We start from the raw sequence: 19,654 nt of genomic DNA, 5'->3' as shown, positions 1-19,654 counted from the left end.
TTTTCTAAAAGGATTTTCATATTGTCATATGTTTGTTTCTTTTACATTAGTCACATAAGTACAGACAGAAGGAAATTTATTACCACTGTGTACAAGGACAGCCTTTAAACTAGTTTTTTGAAGAATCAATAACTCTACAGAATGGTCTCCACTCTGTCAGGAGTTATACTCATGATAAAATACATCAATGACAGCACAAATATTGTTGTGATACACTAGATTACTTTCATCAGAATATAAATCTTGAAACTCTTCCTGACAGTAACAAAAGAAATACACTTCAGTGTCAGAATGTTAAAGATTCCAACCTTTCAGCCTAGATATCAAAAGCTTGGTTTGCTTCTTGGACAAGTTCAAATCCTAAACAAGATAATTTAATTCACCTTGAGTTATCAGGCAAGTTTCACAGGAAGAGGATCTTGCTTCAAAAGCAGGATCATTTTGCTCGTCATGTTAAACTTCAGTGGCTACCTCATATCCCAATTCATCTTCTAAAATCAGATGTGTTTGAGGATGCGGTGCCGGTTAAGTCCTCACAATGAGGCACTGGCCTTAGAGCATATGGTAAATCCAGGTACTACACTGCATATCTGAATTTACTATTCCTACCTTTGTAATTCAGAAACAACAGACTGACAAACATTGTGGTTCATGCCTCACTATTGGTATGGCAAAGCTCACATGCTAATTATCCCTAGCCCAGTCTGCAAGATGTTTCACACAGGTCAGAGATATAAGGACAAACATTTCTTATCTTGATCTCCAAATTTACACCAAAATATAGCTCATAACATTTTTTAACTGGTGTAGTTATTCTTCAAATATCAAATCCCTACACACACACACACAACAGAAGTTAGCCAAATTATTTACGTACTTCCTTCGCATATTTATTCACTAACAAAACACACTTCCCAGAGTAACTGCAAATCACAAAATAGAATAAAACCACAGTACATGCATACATGCCAAACATTTAAGAAATACTCGTAAGTTGATTATATAACTAAGAAGAATGCTTTGTTCTAACATATCAGAACCTAAAGTAAATGAATAAAATATGTAAAATTCTGCAAAAGCAATACTTTAAAAATATTATCTACAAAAACTCTGGGTGATGAAAAAATTCTGATTATATTTTGAAATCACTATAAAAGGTTACATTAGGTGCACAATAAAACTTTCATCATGTATCAAAAACTGTTTATTAGTGTAAAATAATGATGTAAAATATGTAAAAATAGTGTAAAATATGAAATATAATAAGACATATTTTACTTAAAAATATTATCTTTATTTATCTCTTGGGTTAACCAATCAAATTCACTATGTTTCACTTAGAATTCTCTAAGCTTCCTCAGGCAACAATACACATTCATATACACACAACATACTAAGAAATTAATTCATTCTTACACACTAAGAAATTAACTGGTTTACCCATCCTAGATAATATTTTATCCTCACCCTGCTTGTATTAGATCCCCCTACTCATATATGACTAATCTTATATTTAGATATAATTATATGTATCTCTTTATATAACCTGACTGCTATTTCCTGTGTATTGAAACCTTTACAATGCACAAATATTTTTCTCAAAAATTACAAACATTAAACATTATTTTCCTTAAAACTAAACTTACAATATAAATATGATTTTTTAAATTAAATTAACATATATGTTGCTTAATCCGGCTACATCCGTACTATTGTTGACAGCGTTTGTAGTTTTCTTGATGTACATCATTTCTAGAGTGGTCTTTTTATATATGCATGAGGATCATTCAATAATAAACAGACAAATATTTTTAGTGAAGGAAATGCTTAATGCAAGCAATTGAAACTTTTTTAAGTCTTGGTTGGCAACCTTGTGAAGAGCGTTAGTCAGCAGTTCAATTAATATTTACGTAAACATAACATCTAAAGTCTTAGTTGCGATGGCAATACTTTTGAAGAACAGTGTTCTATGATCCTATTTTTATTTTCATGATGCGTACAACCATCAGAAATATTCTATCAGATGAACAAACAATACTGCAGTAGTTGCATGAACCGTGTGAGTTTTTATGCGTGGGTGGAAATTTTAAAAGTGGCCACAAAAATGTGACTGACAAGCACCACTCTGGGCCAAGTGGTGACCTTGGCATTAGATTCTCATATTGATTCACTTATCCAAGAAGACTGAGGGCTTGCAGTTAAACAAATTGTTCAAAAATGTCAAGTAAGTGTTGGCACAACTCATTCCATCATTCAAAACAAACTGAACTACCATAAGACTTGTGCAAGGTGGCTTCCTAGAAACCTTAACGTTCATCACAAAGCCAAGAGATTTCACGTTTGCACCGAACTCAAAAATCGTTTCAATAACGAAGGTGAAGCATTTCTGGACAGGATTTTAACCTGTGATGAAACTTGAGTACATCATTTTGAGCCAATGTCCAAGCATCAAAGCATGCACTGGAAATACTCTGAATCGCCTGTCCGTAAGAATTCAAAACCCAACCATCGAAGGTAAGATCATGTTAACCATCTTTTGAACTGCCTGTGGTCTTATTTTCTGTGATTATTTGGAGGAGCAATGCACTATCAACAGTCTATACTACTCAGCCACGATTGAGAACAAAGTCATGCCTGCATTGAAGAGAAAATGTCCAGGATGGCAGAGGAAAGGCGTGCTTCTTCTTCAATACAGCACTCGACCTCATACAGCACAACTGATGCTGGAAACCATTGGCAAAGTGGGTTGGGAGCTCCTACCTCATCCTCCTTACAACCCTGACCTTGCCCCTTAGGATTTTTATCCATTTGGTCTGATGAAAGAAGCTTTGCGTGGCATCAAGTTCAATGGCAATGAGGAGGTAAAGAAAAAAGTACAAAACTGGCTTCAAGATAAAGGTAAAGAATTCTTTACCTGAGGAATAAGAGCTCTTTAAGCTGAGGGAATAAGAGGACATGTAAAAAGACGGGACAAGAGTAGAAAAGTTGTTGGGGATTACATGGAAAAGTGGACAAAAACAATTGTACTTATTTAATACACCATTTTTGCTCTGTAGTTATTTGTCTGTTTAATTACTGAATCACCCTCATATATACTGACCACTGTGTAAATAATATTTAATATTATATGAAATATAAACCACCAAAACACAGTAATTAGATTAGTTAAACTTACCATATTAATTTCTAATAACTAATTTTCACAGTACTTCCTTCATTTGGTATTAAATTCTACATCTATTGCATTAAAACATATTCTTTTAATTATTTGTCATTTTATCAAAATTATGTTTTATATTTTGAAATTTTGAATAATATTATGAACATAGATGTAAATTTTGCTATCCAGTACTGGTTTGATTTAATCTTTACAAAATTTACATGTATACTCATAATATTATTCAAAATATAAAATATAATTTTGAATAAAATTAAATAAATCTGTTTTAATGTATAAATATAGAATATAAATCATCAGCTGAAGATGCGTGCTATCATGAAAACTAGTAATTGGAAATAACATAGTAAGTTTAACTTATCTAATTACTGTGGTTTATATTTCATATAATATTAAATATATATATATATATATACATATATATATATATATATATATATATATATATATATGATTTTCATGTCAAAATTCAATAAGTATTGTTGGAAAATTTATGATAAAAAGTGATATTATATTACTCTCTTGCCTTAGTGCATGCATAGTAGCCATCTTTACCTGACACTTCCAAGCACTTACTCATCTTTCATCATTTTTATGCATCCAAATCACCACATTTTATTTCTTTCTATTATTCTTCTTACACTTTTTGCTTTTAACTGTTAATCTATCATGTTCACTCAAGAACTTGACTTCAGTATTTCAGACTCTTTCAGTAACAACTGAAATCTTAAACACATAAGTGTCTATGAGTAAGTAACACAATTTGTATAATAATAGATTTATTTTTCTGTAGCTCTTTACTATACCAAAGAAGGTAGAGATATTTTGAAATAACCTTTCCTTAATATTTATTCTTTACCAGTGACTAGAAAAAAAAATCCCAAATTCACAACAAGTTTAACTAATACTACGCTGTGCTAACCCCTACGCCTCCCAAATTAATATACACATTCCTTGCCCACGACTGCAGTTTATGTTATTTATTGGTCATAGTATAGCGAGATGAATTATAAATACATTGCATAATGTACTGAATTCAACAAAAAAAAGTTAATTATTCTACACCATTATATTGAAAAACATTTAAGAAGAAAAAAATATGTAAAACAGAAAACATGTTATACACTTGTAAAATAAAAACATTAGAGTAAAAGAAATACACTATGTGAATACCTTGTCAGTATGATTAACATTTGCTCCATTAGAAATTAAAATTCGTACTACATCTAAATGACCCTCGGATGTAGCTAACAATAATGGTGTTTCATTTTTACAACCAACAGCATTTACTGATGCACCACTCTTTATAAGTAACTGGACCGATGAATACTGACCATAGGCTGAAGCCCACATCAATGCCGTTAAACCTTGAGAATCTATTTTGTCAACAGTATTATCTAATAAAAAAATAAAAAATGAATAGATGAGAGATAGTTAAACTATATTATACATAATGTATATAACAGAAATTAATATCATAACACTAAACTATAGTTCCTGCAAAACTAAAGCATGTACTCTGTTAAGTGCAAAATCACAACAATTGTAGACGACTTAAAATGGACAACTGTCATTGGTAAAACTGACACAACAAGAACAACAAACAACCTGTCTGTGCTAACTTATTCAGTGAAGTGTTTCACATTCACTTCTTCACTGAACCAAATATACTGTTCCATATCAGCTTACCAACCCAACTGAAATAGACCAAATATTCCACTCCATAAGTAACATCACTCAGTTTACCACAAAAGAAGCTGGTTGTATGATAAATAACACTATACAGAAATAGCTACTCTGAATAGGCCACTTATACGTCAAATGCTTTACATGCATCACAGTTGAAAGAAAATCTGGAATAAACAATATAAAGCAACAAATTAATATATTCCTTTATGTAAAAAAACAACACATTGTCTCCACTCAGTACAGGGTTAAAATTAGAAATTAGTATAGAAGCAAATGAGTTACATTCACTTTTATAAAAAAAATCTGATGTGGACACTACATGACTTCCTTGTACACCTATTAAATTGCATATACACATTTTTTTTAAATGAAAACTATATATAATTTTATTTCATTAATAACCTCTGATATTTTTTATTTATTTTTTTTTTATTATTATTGAATTATTATTTATCCTCATTTTCATCTTGCCTCTGCCTCTAACCACTAAGGCCAGGGACACTGGGCCCAGCTATACTTGTTTGCAGGCCCTGCCCCAGCAGCCGGGTCTCAGTCTTCTTAAAGTAACTCCTCCCACTTCTTGTAATCTACTTCCTTTGCTCATATAACCTCAGCCATGAATCTTTCTATTGTCAGCCATTTCTCTTTACCTATCAACATATACTTAGTTGTAGTTTACGGGGTAATCTCTTTTATATTATATCTTTTTGAGTTATGTGAGACACATATGAATGTACAGACGTCATGCTGAGATTAGACAAAATGGATTCAGGGATAGTCAAAATGGATATTTCTGTTACAATCTGAAAACGGAAATTTTTCACGATCTCTATAGTTCCTTTACTTTGTACAAGGAAGTAAAAACAGCTTGACAAAAAAAAATAAATTTCCTTCATAAACCCAACCATAGTAATCCAATAAAAAAATTAAAAAATGTTTGACTGTTTAGAATTACAGAATGCGTGATTCAAAGCTTTACTTTAGTACAGAATTCAGTGAAATTTATAAGTTATGTATTAAATACAGTAATTGTTAACAGTGTCAAAGATTAAAATTATTTGATATTATTGTAAATTATAAACTACCATTTACTTCATTTTGCTTTATTTATCTAAAATAATACTGAATTATATAGAGCTCTCCTGGAAGCTTGAGGGGTGGTGGTTTTGAACTGAAAATTAGTTTGTTTCAAGGTAAAAGCAGTTGCTAAGTTTTATTTTTTTAATTTAATTTTAGAAAAGTTACTTATAGGTTTCAACATTTTAACAATATAAATATTTAGGGAACCCCAACAGTTCCCTGAAGGGGAAAAACACAAAAAAATTTTAATGGAAAGGATAAGTTTGAGATATACCATCCTTAAAGTGCATAGAGAAACAAAGATTTGGTGGAAAAAACTTTGAGGTGTAACAATTTAAATGGCGTTATTTAATATTTTTCACTTCTAGTTTCAGATGTGGCCTACAGTAATCTCCAAGCAAGTGGTTTCAAATTGAAAAATAAATTGCTTCAAGCTAGGTCATTAACTTAATTTTATTTTTGTAGTGTTTCACTATTGTACAATAATTTAATAAGTATTGTAGACAACTTTTAAAACTAGCTGTATAAAACATTAAATGGCTGCAATTTTAGCTTCTAGTTTTTATGTTTTTTTAATTTTTGTTTTTCAATGCATTTTAAAAGATGTGTCAACCTACCCTTCCAATTAAAATTTTTGAGTGTTCTCTTAAGGGAACCCCTGGAAATTTGGGGGTGTGGTAGTGTCATACTGAAAATAGATCAACTCAAGGTAGAAGTATTTGCTAAATTTCATGTTTAACGATTAAAAAGTTGTGTAAAAGATCCATAATTTATAAACATTATAATTATCAAACTTCTTATAAGCAGGCATGCATTAATCTTTACTGTAAAGATATGATGGTAATTTTTTTAGAAAAGAGAATGTAAGTATGGTTATAATTTATCAAATGTAAAACTCAAGAATGTCCTAAGACTGATCCCATCCAATGTGACTTGTGTCGTGAATAAAATTTAAGAAACTACTATGAGCAAAACTTAACAAGAGCCTATTGTATTCACTCATGGAAAACGACTAAATTATCTGAGTAAACGAATCACAATGCTATGAAATTGTAAATCAATAGATATCTTGAATCACATCATCAATTTTTTTAATAGATTTATCATTCAGATTTGCTCAGTCACTTCTCTTTTCATCATGAATATCAGTCTACTTCTACGTATGTTACACCACTGTCTCACACCACCCTCACTCAAACTCTACCTACAAACTTTACAAAATGATAATGGATTTTAATTACTTTAAAGCTTTTTTGTCAACAGGAGTCCTATTACTGAAAGTACTTTTCATCAGATGCATTCTCACATTTTAAACAGTAGTTATTTACTGGCCCTCAACAACATGTATTTTTCTTGCACTGTGCATTGTTATGTCAATGCACTAACACAGCATCAATAACTCATTCACTTGCATTGTTTCAAGAATAAGTTAGTTTTCGGAAAACCTCATATAAGTTAAAGGAAGGAATATATGTAGAATAACTTCTGCATTACAGGATAAGCAACTTTAACCTATCCACACAGTCAATCACATGATTTTATGAATAAACTAAAAAAATTAAAAGAGAAAAAACAAAAATACTTATATTTATTTGTGAAAGTTTATGTATTTATTTTTATATTAACACTCACTTCCTACAAATTTTGTAATTTGTAGGAAGTGAGCACCCTCCTCAGCAATACATTTTTTTTCTCGAGTACTAATGCTGAAAGACACCATTCCAAAATGTCTCAAACAATGGCATCAACAGCATTGAATACTCACCTTCAGTTATTTCAAAGTGTAGAGATTTGTTATATAAACTTTATTCTTCAAGTAGTTCACAGATAGACAAATTTTTGGGAACATGGAGGCCACAGAACTTTGTTAACTGTTCATTTTTCTGTAAAAGCTATATGAACATTAGTCAAAAAGGACTGTGCCATGTTGCACCATCTTACTGAAAGAAGCAGTAACACAGTTCACCATCAATTAATTGAAAGTAAAATTCTTTGAAAAATTTTGAGGTACATTTCTCTATCGTCAGTTATATTAAAAATTATTGAACCCATGATATGATTGCCAGATACACACACGTCATACAATAATTTTTCCATCATGAAGAGAATTTTAAACGATTAGGAGGGTTCTCAATTTGCAGACCCAATACCTGTAGTTTTTGTGAATTGACTTGCCCAGAAAAATACAACCATGCTTAATCAATCATAAGATATACTATCGGATCTAATTCACTAAGCAATTTTATTGAGAACCCAGAAGCACGTATCAGTTTTTCTGCTTCCTTAAATTATTATATGACGTGTACTTTTACCACCTGTTATGAAAATTTTTGCATTGATTTTTTTGATGGCCAAAATACTTTCTTGAATATCAGCTGTAGCTTCTGGAGTCCTAACAGAAGATAGATAATTCACTTTGTATTTCCAACTGATCCTGTTTTTTTAAGAAAATCTTTGTAACTCCTTGCTGGCATCACTCAGAACATCCTAAACACATATGAGCATCAACTCTTAACAACCTCTTTCTATACAGAATAAGGCATTTTGTAAAAATACATCTACAAGACAAAATGTAACAACCTGAAGCACATCAGTGTTCAACTGACAACAGAAAAGATTGGTAACAAAAGAGCTAACAATGATAATTGTGTTTCAATCACAACACGGGTGGTAATAATCAGAAATGGCAATTTGGGACTAGTTTTAATTTACAGCTTTTCTTACCTTATATGCTAAAAAAGTTAACTTTCCTTTTCTGAACAAAATATTTTTGGGCTAAATATGTTTATGCAATAAACCACACAAAGAAGTAGTCCGTAATCATACCCAGAGCTATAACTTCCAAAATTACATTTAGCTTTCATTATAGAATTGACAAAAAAAAATAAGCTAAAAAATAAGATATACTTATTACACACCTGGTGGAATATCATGAGATGTTACATCCCCACGACCAGCTTTCTGATGCCAAGTAAACTGAGAAAAATCTTGTTTCAAAGTCTGAGTTTCAGTATTTCCTCTTTGTAAATTAGTTAACACAGTAGTACATAAACTTGGCTGAAATTATTAAAGTAAAATGTAAATTATAAATTTAAATTATTAGTAAAAAAGTGAATTAATTTTAGCATAAAATAATCAGAAATATGGTACAATAAAAAACATATACACCAGTATAAAATTCGTTAAGAAATTGCACAAAATATTTGAATTCCTAATCAATTTTTGAAAAATTATATTCAAGTAGTAAACCTGTTCATACGTAAAAATTTCTTCCGATAATTATTATTGATTTCATCGTGACTTAAAATTTAACCAATAAGATACTTTCATTTAATTGTACCAAGACAAACACATCAATTTAAAAATAAATCCTATGCATAATCGTTCTGCCCGAAGTAAAATCATTACCAGCAGATATAAGTGTTCACTCCATGATCCAATTCTTGACAATAAGAGAAGTTTTTTCACATGTTTTACTATAGTATTATTTTTTTAAAAACTGATGATGAATTCAAGAAACTTAAAATCATTTAGTTAATATCATATTTAGTATGAATGTGGTTTAGTGTTCTTTAATCGAATCATATCAAGTGAAAAGGTTTAAAAACAAAAATATTTTTTTTTATTAATTATTTATTCTACATTAAAATTATATGCCATAGCTGCAATAGTCTTGCGCATAACCCTTAGCAAAGTTTTGACATTTTTTAATCATTTCAAACTTATCATATTAAAAATAATCTGTGAAACTGGGTGTATGAGTGTTAAGGGAATAAATAAACATTAAATAGAAACTGTTAAAATCTTTAACTACAGTTTTAGATAGAGACTACAGGTTTGAGATCTTAAAAGAGAGAAAAAAACATTAGGTAGTATTTCTACACTTAAATTAAATACATATGTTAATCTAGAAATAAACATTTTTTCTATAAAGATTTCTTAAGAATAGTTACTAAAAAAAAAAATATAGCTATCATGTAAGGCCTATATTACCTATTAGGTTTAACAGTTAATTTAATGGTGTCTCAAATGTAAATGTGTAACTACACAAAAGAAATTGAATCTTGATCAATAATAAAATACAATTAACAGTACTGAATGCTGAATCAACTGGACTGATCTTTGCAAGGCCGAATCCAAGTAATTGTAAAATTAAAAAATGTTTATCACATGTACTGAATAAATTAATCATATCATTGTGATGTCTAGTGGGTATTATACTTATTAAAAATATATAAATATAAAAAAATAAATGTAGTTCACTAAAAATAAAAAATACTCACTACATGTACAATGTAATCAACAACAGGTACACTAATACAACACAAAAATTCCATTGGGTAGAAACATACTAATAAAAGATTGGAAATTATAAAAATTATCTAAAAGAAATTACAATTTATTACTTTTTAATTGTTACTATTCGAAAATCTTATTCCACATTTGCGGCATTCCATTTTAATTCAACAAATAATCAGTACATCACTATTTTTGATTTTGATTCACTGCATCAAAACATTTTTATGATGCATTTTAATCCAACTTGTAGTGGCTGAAAAATATTTCTCTTGAGTAATAGACTATTTTCTAACCCGCCAACAGGTAAAAAAGTCATTTAAGTCACTTTTTCCATGAGCTGCAGCATTTTACAGGGGGTCAAAAAATGCTTTTTGGAAAGAGTAAAGATGGAACTTCATCATAGGGTACTCAAAATTCAGTTTGTTAAATAACCAAATCTTGTAATGTTTACTGATGTTATGTTTACATATTGTTGTTTTTTCAAATTTTGGAACCAAAATGAATAATGAATGGCTTAGAGTAAGAGGCCTGTTTATCACCTTTTAACTCTTAGGTACTAGTAGTACTAAGAAAAAAAAATTGGACTGTTACCAAGAGTCCTTTATAAAAAAAATATATGGCCGCCAAATCGTAAGATTATGAAAGTTTCTAATTTTTGGGGCCCACAAAGCAAGTGAGACAGCTGACAAAAATCTGACATTTTTACAGCAGTATTTTTTTTGTACTTTAAAACCATATAAAATTTATTTTGTTACTTAAAAAGGTTGACAAGTAATGAAGCCAACAAAGCAGCTAAAAACACTGTTCCTTCTAACAATCACAATGTATCTATAAATAATGATGTTATGTATTTTTTTCACATTATAAAAATTACAACTAAACTCATTAGAATGAATAAAATGATAATTAATAATTATTCAATTACTGAATGATAAATAATGATTATAAAATGGTAAACAATTTAAGTATGTTTACAAGTGTTTAATTCATTTTTCCTTATTTTATTGCTGCTAATGGAAGTTATGAATAAATCTTGGACTTTTTGTTAACAAACTAAAGATGACAAAAACTTTCATGTCCATGCATATCTATTCACCTTCATGTTTAAACATGAGATTATGTGAATGAGTCGTACATTAAATGACAAATTATATGGAATATATGCTATCTCATAATAGATATATCAAAATGTTTTGTATCGTAGGGCTACATTGTTATCTAAAAAAAATACATGCTGTGAAGTATGGATACATTGTTCACAGTTAGAAGGAATGGCGTTCTTAGCGGTTTTGATAGCTTCATTACCCATCAACACCTTTAAGAAACAAAACAAATATTATATGGGTTTAAAGCAAATATGTACTTACTGCTGTAAAAATTTCAGATTTTTGCCAACTGTCCCACATGTGGTTTTTGGACTCCAAACATGAGACATTTTTAAAATCTTAAGAAACTGCGGCAATTTTTTTTAATGAAAGACTCAGTAACAGTCCATTTTTTTTTAGAAGTACTGCAAGAACCTCAGAATTAAAAGGTAAAAAAAAGAGGCCTGTTACTTTAAGCTGTTCATAAATATGAAAAAACAACAATTTATAAACGTAATTTCAGTAAACATTACACGATTTGGTTATGTAACAAAATAAAATACACATACATGCAGTTCTATTTTTCTTCTTTTTAGAAAGCTCATTTTGATTTCTGTAGGACATAAGATATGAATGCTACAGCTCAATGAAAAAGTGACCAAATCGGCTGTTTTTATCTGTTGGCAAGTAAGAAAATAGTCTCTTACAAAAAAGATTTTTTACAAATATAAAAAAATATCATTTGGCAACTACAAGGCGAGTAGTTATCACATACAAAATATAAAAATCAAAAATAGTGACAGAATAAAATTTTTCAAAATTTGTTGAATTAAAATGTGATAATCCTCATCGCTCTCAAAGATTACTTCCGTAACTATCTAAACAGAACTGGAAAATAAACCAATGACCACACAAATTCACTCATTAATACCGCAGACTACTCTTAACATTCAGTGCCCTCACAGATTACTTCCGTAACTATCTAATCAGTATAGGAATACATTAAAAACAAAACGAATGACAACACACTCACGCTTCAAGACCAGAGATTATTCTTAAAGATCACCACCCTCACAGATTACTTCTGTAACTATCTAAACAGAACAGGAAAGCTGATAAAAACAAAACCAATGACAACACGCATTCACTCTTCAATACCACAGATTACTCTTATCGTTCATCGCCCTCACAGATTACTTTCGTAACTCTAATTAGAATCGAAAAATAAACCACTGACAGCACGCATTCACTCTTAAATACTGCAGATTACTCTTAACATTCATTGGCCTCACAGATTACTTTCGTAACTATCTAAGCAGTATAGGAAAATTAACCAATGACAATGCGTGGTATTCCATTTTAATTCAACAAATGATCAGTGCAACACTATTTTTGATTTTGATGATATTTGGTATGTGATAACTACCCACCTTATAGTGGTTAAAAAGTATTTTTTTCTTGAGTAAGTTTCTAACTCGCCAACAGGTAAAAAACACCATTTTCATCACTTTTATCCATGAGCTGCAGCATTTATATTTTACATCGTACAGAAGATGAAAAAAAGCTATTTGGAAAGAGTAAAGATGGAACATCATCAAAATGTACTCAAAATTCAGTTTGTTACTTAAACTGGAACATTGTTTTTAGCGGTTTTGTTGGCTTCATTACTTGTCAAGGCCTTTGAGTAACAAAATAAATCTTATATGGTTTTAAGTGACATAAAAAGTACTTACTGTTGTAAAAATTTCAGATTGATGCTAACTGTCCTGCTTGTGGTTTTTGGGCCCCAAAAATTAGAAATTTTCAAAATCTTACGATTAGATGGCCATTTTTTTTTTTTAATGAAGGACACTCAGTAACAATCAAATTTTTTTTAGAAGTACTGCAAGGACCTCAGAGTTAAAAGGTAAATAAAAGAAGCCTGTTACTTTACACCGTTCATTATTTATTTTGGGCCATAAATATGAAATAACAACAATTTGTAAAAGTAATTTCAGTAAACATAACACGATTTGGTTATGTAACAAAATGAAATTTGACTAGACTTAGATGAAGCCCATTTTCCTCTTTTAAGAAAGCCTGTTTTGACTTCTGTATGATGTAAGATAAGAATGCTACAGCTCAAGGAAAAAGTGACAAAAATGGCATTTTTTATACCTGTTGGCATGTTAGAAACTAGTCTATTACGAAAAAGATTTTTTATAAATATAAAATATTTTTTGGCCACTACAAGGTCAGTAGTTATACAAAATATCATCAAAATCAAAAATAGTGATGCAATAAAATTTTTCAAAATTTGTTAAATTAAAATGGAATACTCTGTTTTTGCCAATGTAATGCATTTGAAAGAATTCCATGCATCGACCACCATATAACAGCAGTCATTCAAATTAATGTCATTGATTGCCTTAATCATGACTTATATCTTCATTATTAACATAACTCGTACTTTGCAGTAAAAGTGTATTGTTCAGAAATTTTGAGGTAGGTACAGAACTTTGGATTTTCCGTTTTCTCTTTTTAAGTAGCCTGCTGAAGCATGAATATGTGCATTATCTAATATCAAAAGAACATTCCCATTTTTACCTGTAATCTGCTGGTATTTTTAACTGCCAGTATAAAATAACTATCATATCAGACTGACAAAATATTGTAAATCATCCATGCTTTCTTTTAGTTTATGTGTATAACTGAAAGATTTTTGACACTAAAAGCATGATGCTGTCTTTTTGATTTGCCAATCAGCATAAGATTTAATCGTTTACCTCCAGTTGCAATGCCATCAATCAACAATGTCACACAATCTTCAAATTTTGCAGCCTGGAGTTGATTCTTCTTTGCGGGAAACTAAAGTTTTATTAAGAAGAGCTTTCCATTTAAGACTCACTTCATCATCATAATAAACAAAATATTCATCATAATTTTTTTTAAAAATCATAAAATTGTTAAATAAATTCATTTGTTCATGGGACATTTGCTAATAATTCTTTCCTTTTACTTCAAGTAGCTAAATTTCATTATTCAATTTAATAATTTTGAAGCTATCCCACGAGATAAGGGACTCACAGAGCTAACTAAGGTATCACTTATAAACAAACATCAAAAAGAGCCCGATCTATTTCTTTGTTTTATATTTTATTCATTGTCTCCTGGAAAAACTTTGTTCTTTTTCAGGTTGCAACACAAAATTCATAATGGTGTTACCATTTTTCTTAATGTCTGAAATAATCTATGTTCTTACAGAGTATTTATCTGCTGACTATTTACCTGATATTTCATTTTTCAATTTTTTAAAAATCAATACTTTTTCTTTCATTAATAAAACAACTTGTTATAATTTTGTTGCAGAAATGTTGTTAATTAACCCTAATGATATAGACAAATATGTTAACACCACTAGATTTAAATTAGGTATACATATGGGTCTCCACATTTTTTTTAGTTGAAAATGTATTTTGTTATGTTAGTGCGTACACATGAAAGAAACGTTTCATCAATGAGTTTTCCAACATCGATGTTCCAAATAGCAATGCTTTGTGGAACTTGACTGATGCGGAAAACTGGATCTGTCAAAGAAGCACCTACTGGAAAAAAGTTTATCCTTTCAGAGAAGTGAAAGGATATTGTGATATTTTGATTGCAGAGCTTTTAGAGACTAAACTAATTGAGGAAGAAATTACTGAATTATACTTCTATCAAAATGGAGTAGTGGCACCCACTGCCTACATTTTGCCAAATTTATTGTATAAAGTTTGAGGTTATGCTCATCTCAAAAGCACAACTGGCCACCAAGATACCCTACATCTTACACCTACAGATTTTATTTACACACAGTAATGAAAAAATCTGGTTACAAGAACAATCCTCATGTCCTGGATGAACAGAAAAATAACAACTCAATTTTTAAGTGCATTCACACCTTTTGTACTTCAGCATATTTCAATATGCTGAAGGTCATACTACCTTCTACGCATGCATGCTTGGAGTTTGAATGACCGCGGTCAAATGCGCTAAATTTGATCCCGATCATGTCATTTGCTTTCCTACTATTACAGTGTTAACATATCCACTCCGCAACCAGTTTGTACTATTAACAAACAGTGATCCAATTTCTCTAGTCAAAGGGTGTGAAAGGGACTGAAATTAATTGTAGACTTACTGGAAATTCATTACAATATTGGAATAATGCTTTATCATGTAAGAGGTTTTTTTGTGTATTGAGAAGTTTAAAATTGGCAGGATGAGTGTGATATACAAAGAGGAAGTAGGATGCCTGTCAAACTCCACCACAGACGACAAGATTTAACAAACTCAAGATATGGTTCTAGTGAATAGGCAAGTTACCATAAATAGTGTCTTCTTTGAACAACAGTCATGGCTCTGACCATCAAATCATAAACGATGAGCTCAGCTTTCATAAAGTCTACTGCCAAAGAAAGTGTTATTGCAGCAAGACAATACCCGCTCGCTTCGAATCACCAAGTTGAATTTTGCAACACCCTTCCCTGCAGCCCAGATCTTGTTCCCATAGACTTTCATCTGTTTGGGTCAATCAAGGATGCTTTGTGAGGTCGTCAATTTTCCATGGACTGATTTTCAAAAATTTTTCACAGGAAGCAATGCAAAACTGGTTTCACATACAACCAAAAACCTTCTTCTTGGAAGTAAATACGCAAGCTTGTGGACCACTGGACCATGTGCATTGACAAGAGAGGTGACTATGTAGAAAAATGTTGTACATGTTGAACCTCTACCTTTGTGTAAATAAATTGTAGAACGAAAAGTGTAGAAAAGTTTTGACTAGCCCTCATAATAAACAACTTAGAATAAAAAAATATTAAAACTGTAAGCAATATTTTAAAGAACTACAATTAATGACAGTTCCTTCATTTATTTATTTCATTATTTGCAAATTATACATAAAGCTGACATCGCTCATCAAATAAATATAAAAATTGTATACACAAAAAATGTATAAATACCTTTAGAGATTAATACATTCATAATTGCAATAATTAACTAACTGTAAGATAATTATTATTTTATATCGGTATTTTATTATCAGTAGTCATAAAACACATTTAAAATAATCCTAAGCTTTATTAATTCAATTCATGCATAGTTGAAAAATTTACAACTAAATTTATTACAGAAGTCATGAACAGTTTTTATAGTGATATGATTTAAGTGTTCTTTAAAGAATTAAAATAATTAATTTTAGTTTGCATTTTTTAGTAAATATTTAAAATGTGACGGGCTATAAAAATGCTGCCCAAATGAAAAAAAAACATCATTGACAAAAACACAAAGGCGAGGAATCTGAATATTTTATAGATCATAAGCTAAGGATCTGTGGAATCCATAATAGTATACATATATTTATACCCAAAATTTTCTACCTAATTTTCTAACATTTTCACTGAAAAATATTTTGAATAGCATTATGTTATATTAATCCATATTAAGAATGATGACAAAAAAAGCTTATAAATTATGTTAAGATTTTCTATGTATAAAATATAATTTTTTATTTACAATATTTTTAATTTATCTACATAAAACCAGATTTCCTTTATGATGTAATCAATCAGTTTTCAAATTTATTCCATTTGGTGAAGAGTAAGGCTAGAAGAGACATTCTTTATTTTTCTGTTTAGTCTCTGTAACCACTGTAAGGTACAACTTCAGAGGTATTATAATACTCGTATCTCTCAGAAGAGATATTAAAAAATAATAAGCACATTCCAGTCAAACTGAAAGCCTCCTCCTTTTCTTAAGTTTATTTAGTTACAAACAAAATAAAAATAAATAACAGCTGGTAAAAAAAAAAATACATAAATAAAAATAAAACAAGTCATTTTTATCATCTGTAATATAAAAATAAAACTGTAGACGTTATGTAAACAAAAACAATAAATTGAAAAATTATAATTGTCTATGATGAAATGTATTATAAGAAACAACAAAATTTTTAATTGCTATAAATTAAAGACAACTTAATTTGTAATGTTTTTAAACCGAGTAAATAATTATATGATCAAGTATTTTCAATAATTAGAAGATAAAATGATTGTAAAAGCATGGATAATAATTAACATAATTAACCAATATATTATGGAATTTCTCTGCACTAATACCACAAGTAAATGTAAGTGCATTATTTTTTTTACATGACTATTTTATAAGGCATTACAAAAATAAAATGATTACAAATAAAGAATGATGTTAAATTTAACAATTCATACTACAAACAAAAAAATGAAATACTTATTCTAATAAATTTTTTAAATATATATAATTGCAGATAAAATATGATATTAAAAAGAAAAAAAACATGCAAAGCTTTTACAATAAAAAAGTAGTATAATAAAATAAAGGTAAAAAAATATACCTGTCAGATTAAATTGAGGAGACATCATTCAAAATCTGTAATATCTGTACAGCAAATACTACAAAGGTTAAAACCTGAATATGGACGTTTTTTAAAATAAACTGAAAAAGGTAGGCCACAGGGAAATACAACCATAAACAGTAAATTATTAAAAAACTAATATATAAGTGAAGCAGAAAAACCTGACGAATTTTAATTCCTTATTGCACGCATGGGGAGAATCGTGAGATCTCCACGATTGGGGTGATCGTGGTGGGCTAGTGGAGACTCCAATACTCATTAGCAGTCGTTCAATCACGATGGACCAATAGAATTCTATGTTCCACGCCGTTGTGGAAAACGTTTTTCAAAAATCAAAATTTCGATGTCGGCCGCCACGGTACTGCGCCTTCTCGTAACACGATCATGTTGCAGGTGGAAAATTTCAGAAAGCAGCCATCAGCATCAAAATGGAAACCATCGGAAGGCCGAGATCCGTACAAACACCGCACAATATTGAACAGGAAAGGCAAACTATTAAAGTTAGCGTTCGGCCCATCAACATTCATCTGCTACGAACATTGTCACGTCAGAAAAATACTGGAATCTGACTTCAATTTCCACTCCTACTATCGACGGTTTGTTCAAGAATTGATTCCCGTGATCGGTAACACCGCTGAGATTTAGATGATGTTGAAAATTATGACGGAAAACACACTAATCATCACAAGCGATGAACCTATTTCTTCCACTTGCCGGGTAGATCTTCCCTTGTTGAATTAATAAACAGAACTTCCGGGATTGAGCCGATACAAATCCAAAAACGCTAGATGTGCGTTCACTTCATACGTAACAGGTCACACTGTGGTGTGCTGATGAAGTTTGGGAATGTTCAGCTTATTTCTTTGAAGATTGTGGTCAGATAGTTTTGATGAATGCATAACTACACACTCTGACGCTGCGAACATCACAAAAGGTGCGTAAACCGAGCCGAACTAAGTGTGGTTCCAGCAGGATGCAACGGCTAACCTCGAGCTAGGGTTTCGATGAGGGTTAAGGAGGTTGTTTCCGGAGTGTTTAATTTCCCTACGTGAAGACGTAGGATCATCCCGTTCATCCTAACTTTCGGATGCAATTTCTTTTAACGGGTTTAATTAAAATCCAAATTGTACGCCCGAAAACCACGCTCACTGCCTGAACTAAAAGCGATACAACGCAAGATGGCCGCCAAACCGGGATGCATGCCACGAAATGTAATGAAAAGTTTCGGCAACAATACCCAGTAGTGTGTGGACCAAAATAGATGACAATTGCTAGATGTTATTTTCCGCACTTAATGCTAGTATAAATCAAACGGTTGGTTTTTTAACAATAATTGTACACGTGTAGCTTTAAGTCTAGCACACGAATAAAACCAGCTCTTTAAAATTACTGTCCTATTATCCTAAAAATCGTTAATTTTTCTGTCCCACCATGTACGTAAAAAATCTTTCTTTTTTTTAAATTATGTCCTAAATTTAAGAATTTGTTTTTAATAAAGAGGCTAGAGAGCGTGTAAAGTATGTAGTATGACCTCTTCAGTATCATTACGGGTTTAACTTCTTCACGTAGATAAGACACATTTTGATACTGGTTTACGATATCAATTTAATTCTTCACAATTTCAGAAGCTCAAGGGATTAGGGCACTCAGGGATCAAACTCTACGACACCCCTAAATTACATCCTCTTCAACCACAAACATCACTTTTTGTTGAACCGTAGGTTGAAATTCCATTAGTTTTTGATACAGTTGATATAATTCTATTTTCAGTAAGCCACCAGCTTATCTGCATCGAATCGGATTCAATGTATTTTTGTATCAACTCATGGCTTTTTGTGTTGTAACAAAGAGCTTTGTCATTCACAAATGAAACTAACTTACCAAAAACATTTCCATTACATATATAATTTA

At 30.5% G+C, this 19,654-nt stretch overlaps 1 protein-coding gene across 5 annotated transcripts in view; it reads right to left on the bottom strand.

The window, feature by feature from the left end:
- Nucleotides 1–19,654, bottom strand: part of LOC142321563 (uncharacterized) — a 63,445-nt gene that overhangs the window by 23,322 nt on the left and 20,469 nt on the right. For all 5 annotated transcript variants that reach the window (XM_075359746.1, XM_075359748.1, XM_075359745.1 and 2 more), the window contains exons 2-3: nucleotides 8,866–9,004; nucleotides 4,352–4,575 (exon numbers count right to left, since the gene is read on the bottom strand). In XM_075359746.1, coding sequence (XP_075215861.1) covers nucleotides 4,352–4,575; nucleotides 8,866–9,004 — 363 coding nt within the window. The remainder of the gene's footprint in view (nucleotides 1–4,351; nucleotides 4,576–8,865; nucleotides 9,005–19,654) is intronic.

Source organism: Lycorma delicatula, chromosome 3 (assembly GCF_047948215.1).
Source record: "Lycorma delicatula isolate Av1 chromosome 3, ASM4794821v1, whole genome shotgun sequence".
NCBI lineage: Eukaryota > Metazoa > Arthropoda > Insecta > Hemiptera > Fulgoridae > Lycorma > Lycorma delicatula.
This window is presented reverse-complemented; position numbering and strand designations above follow the sequence as displayed.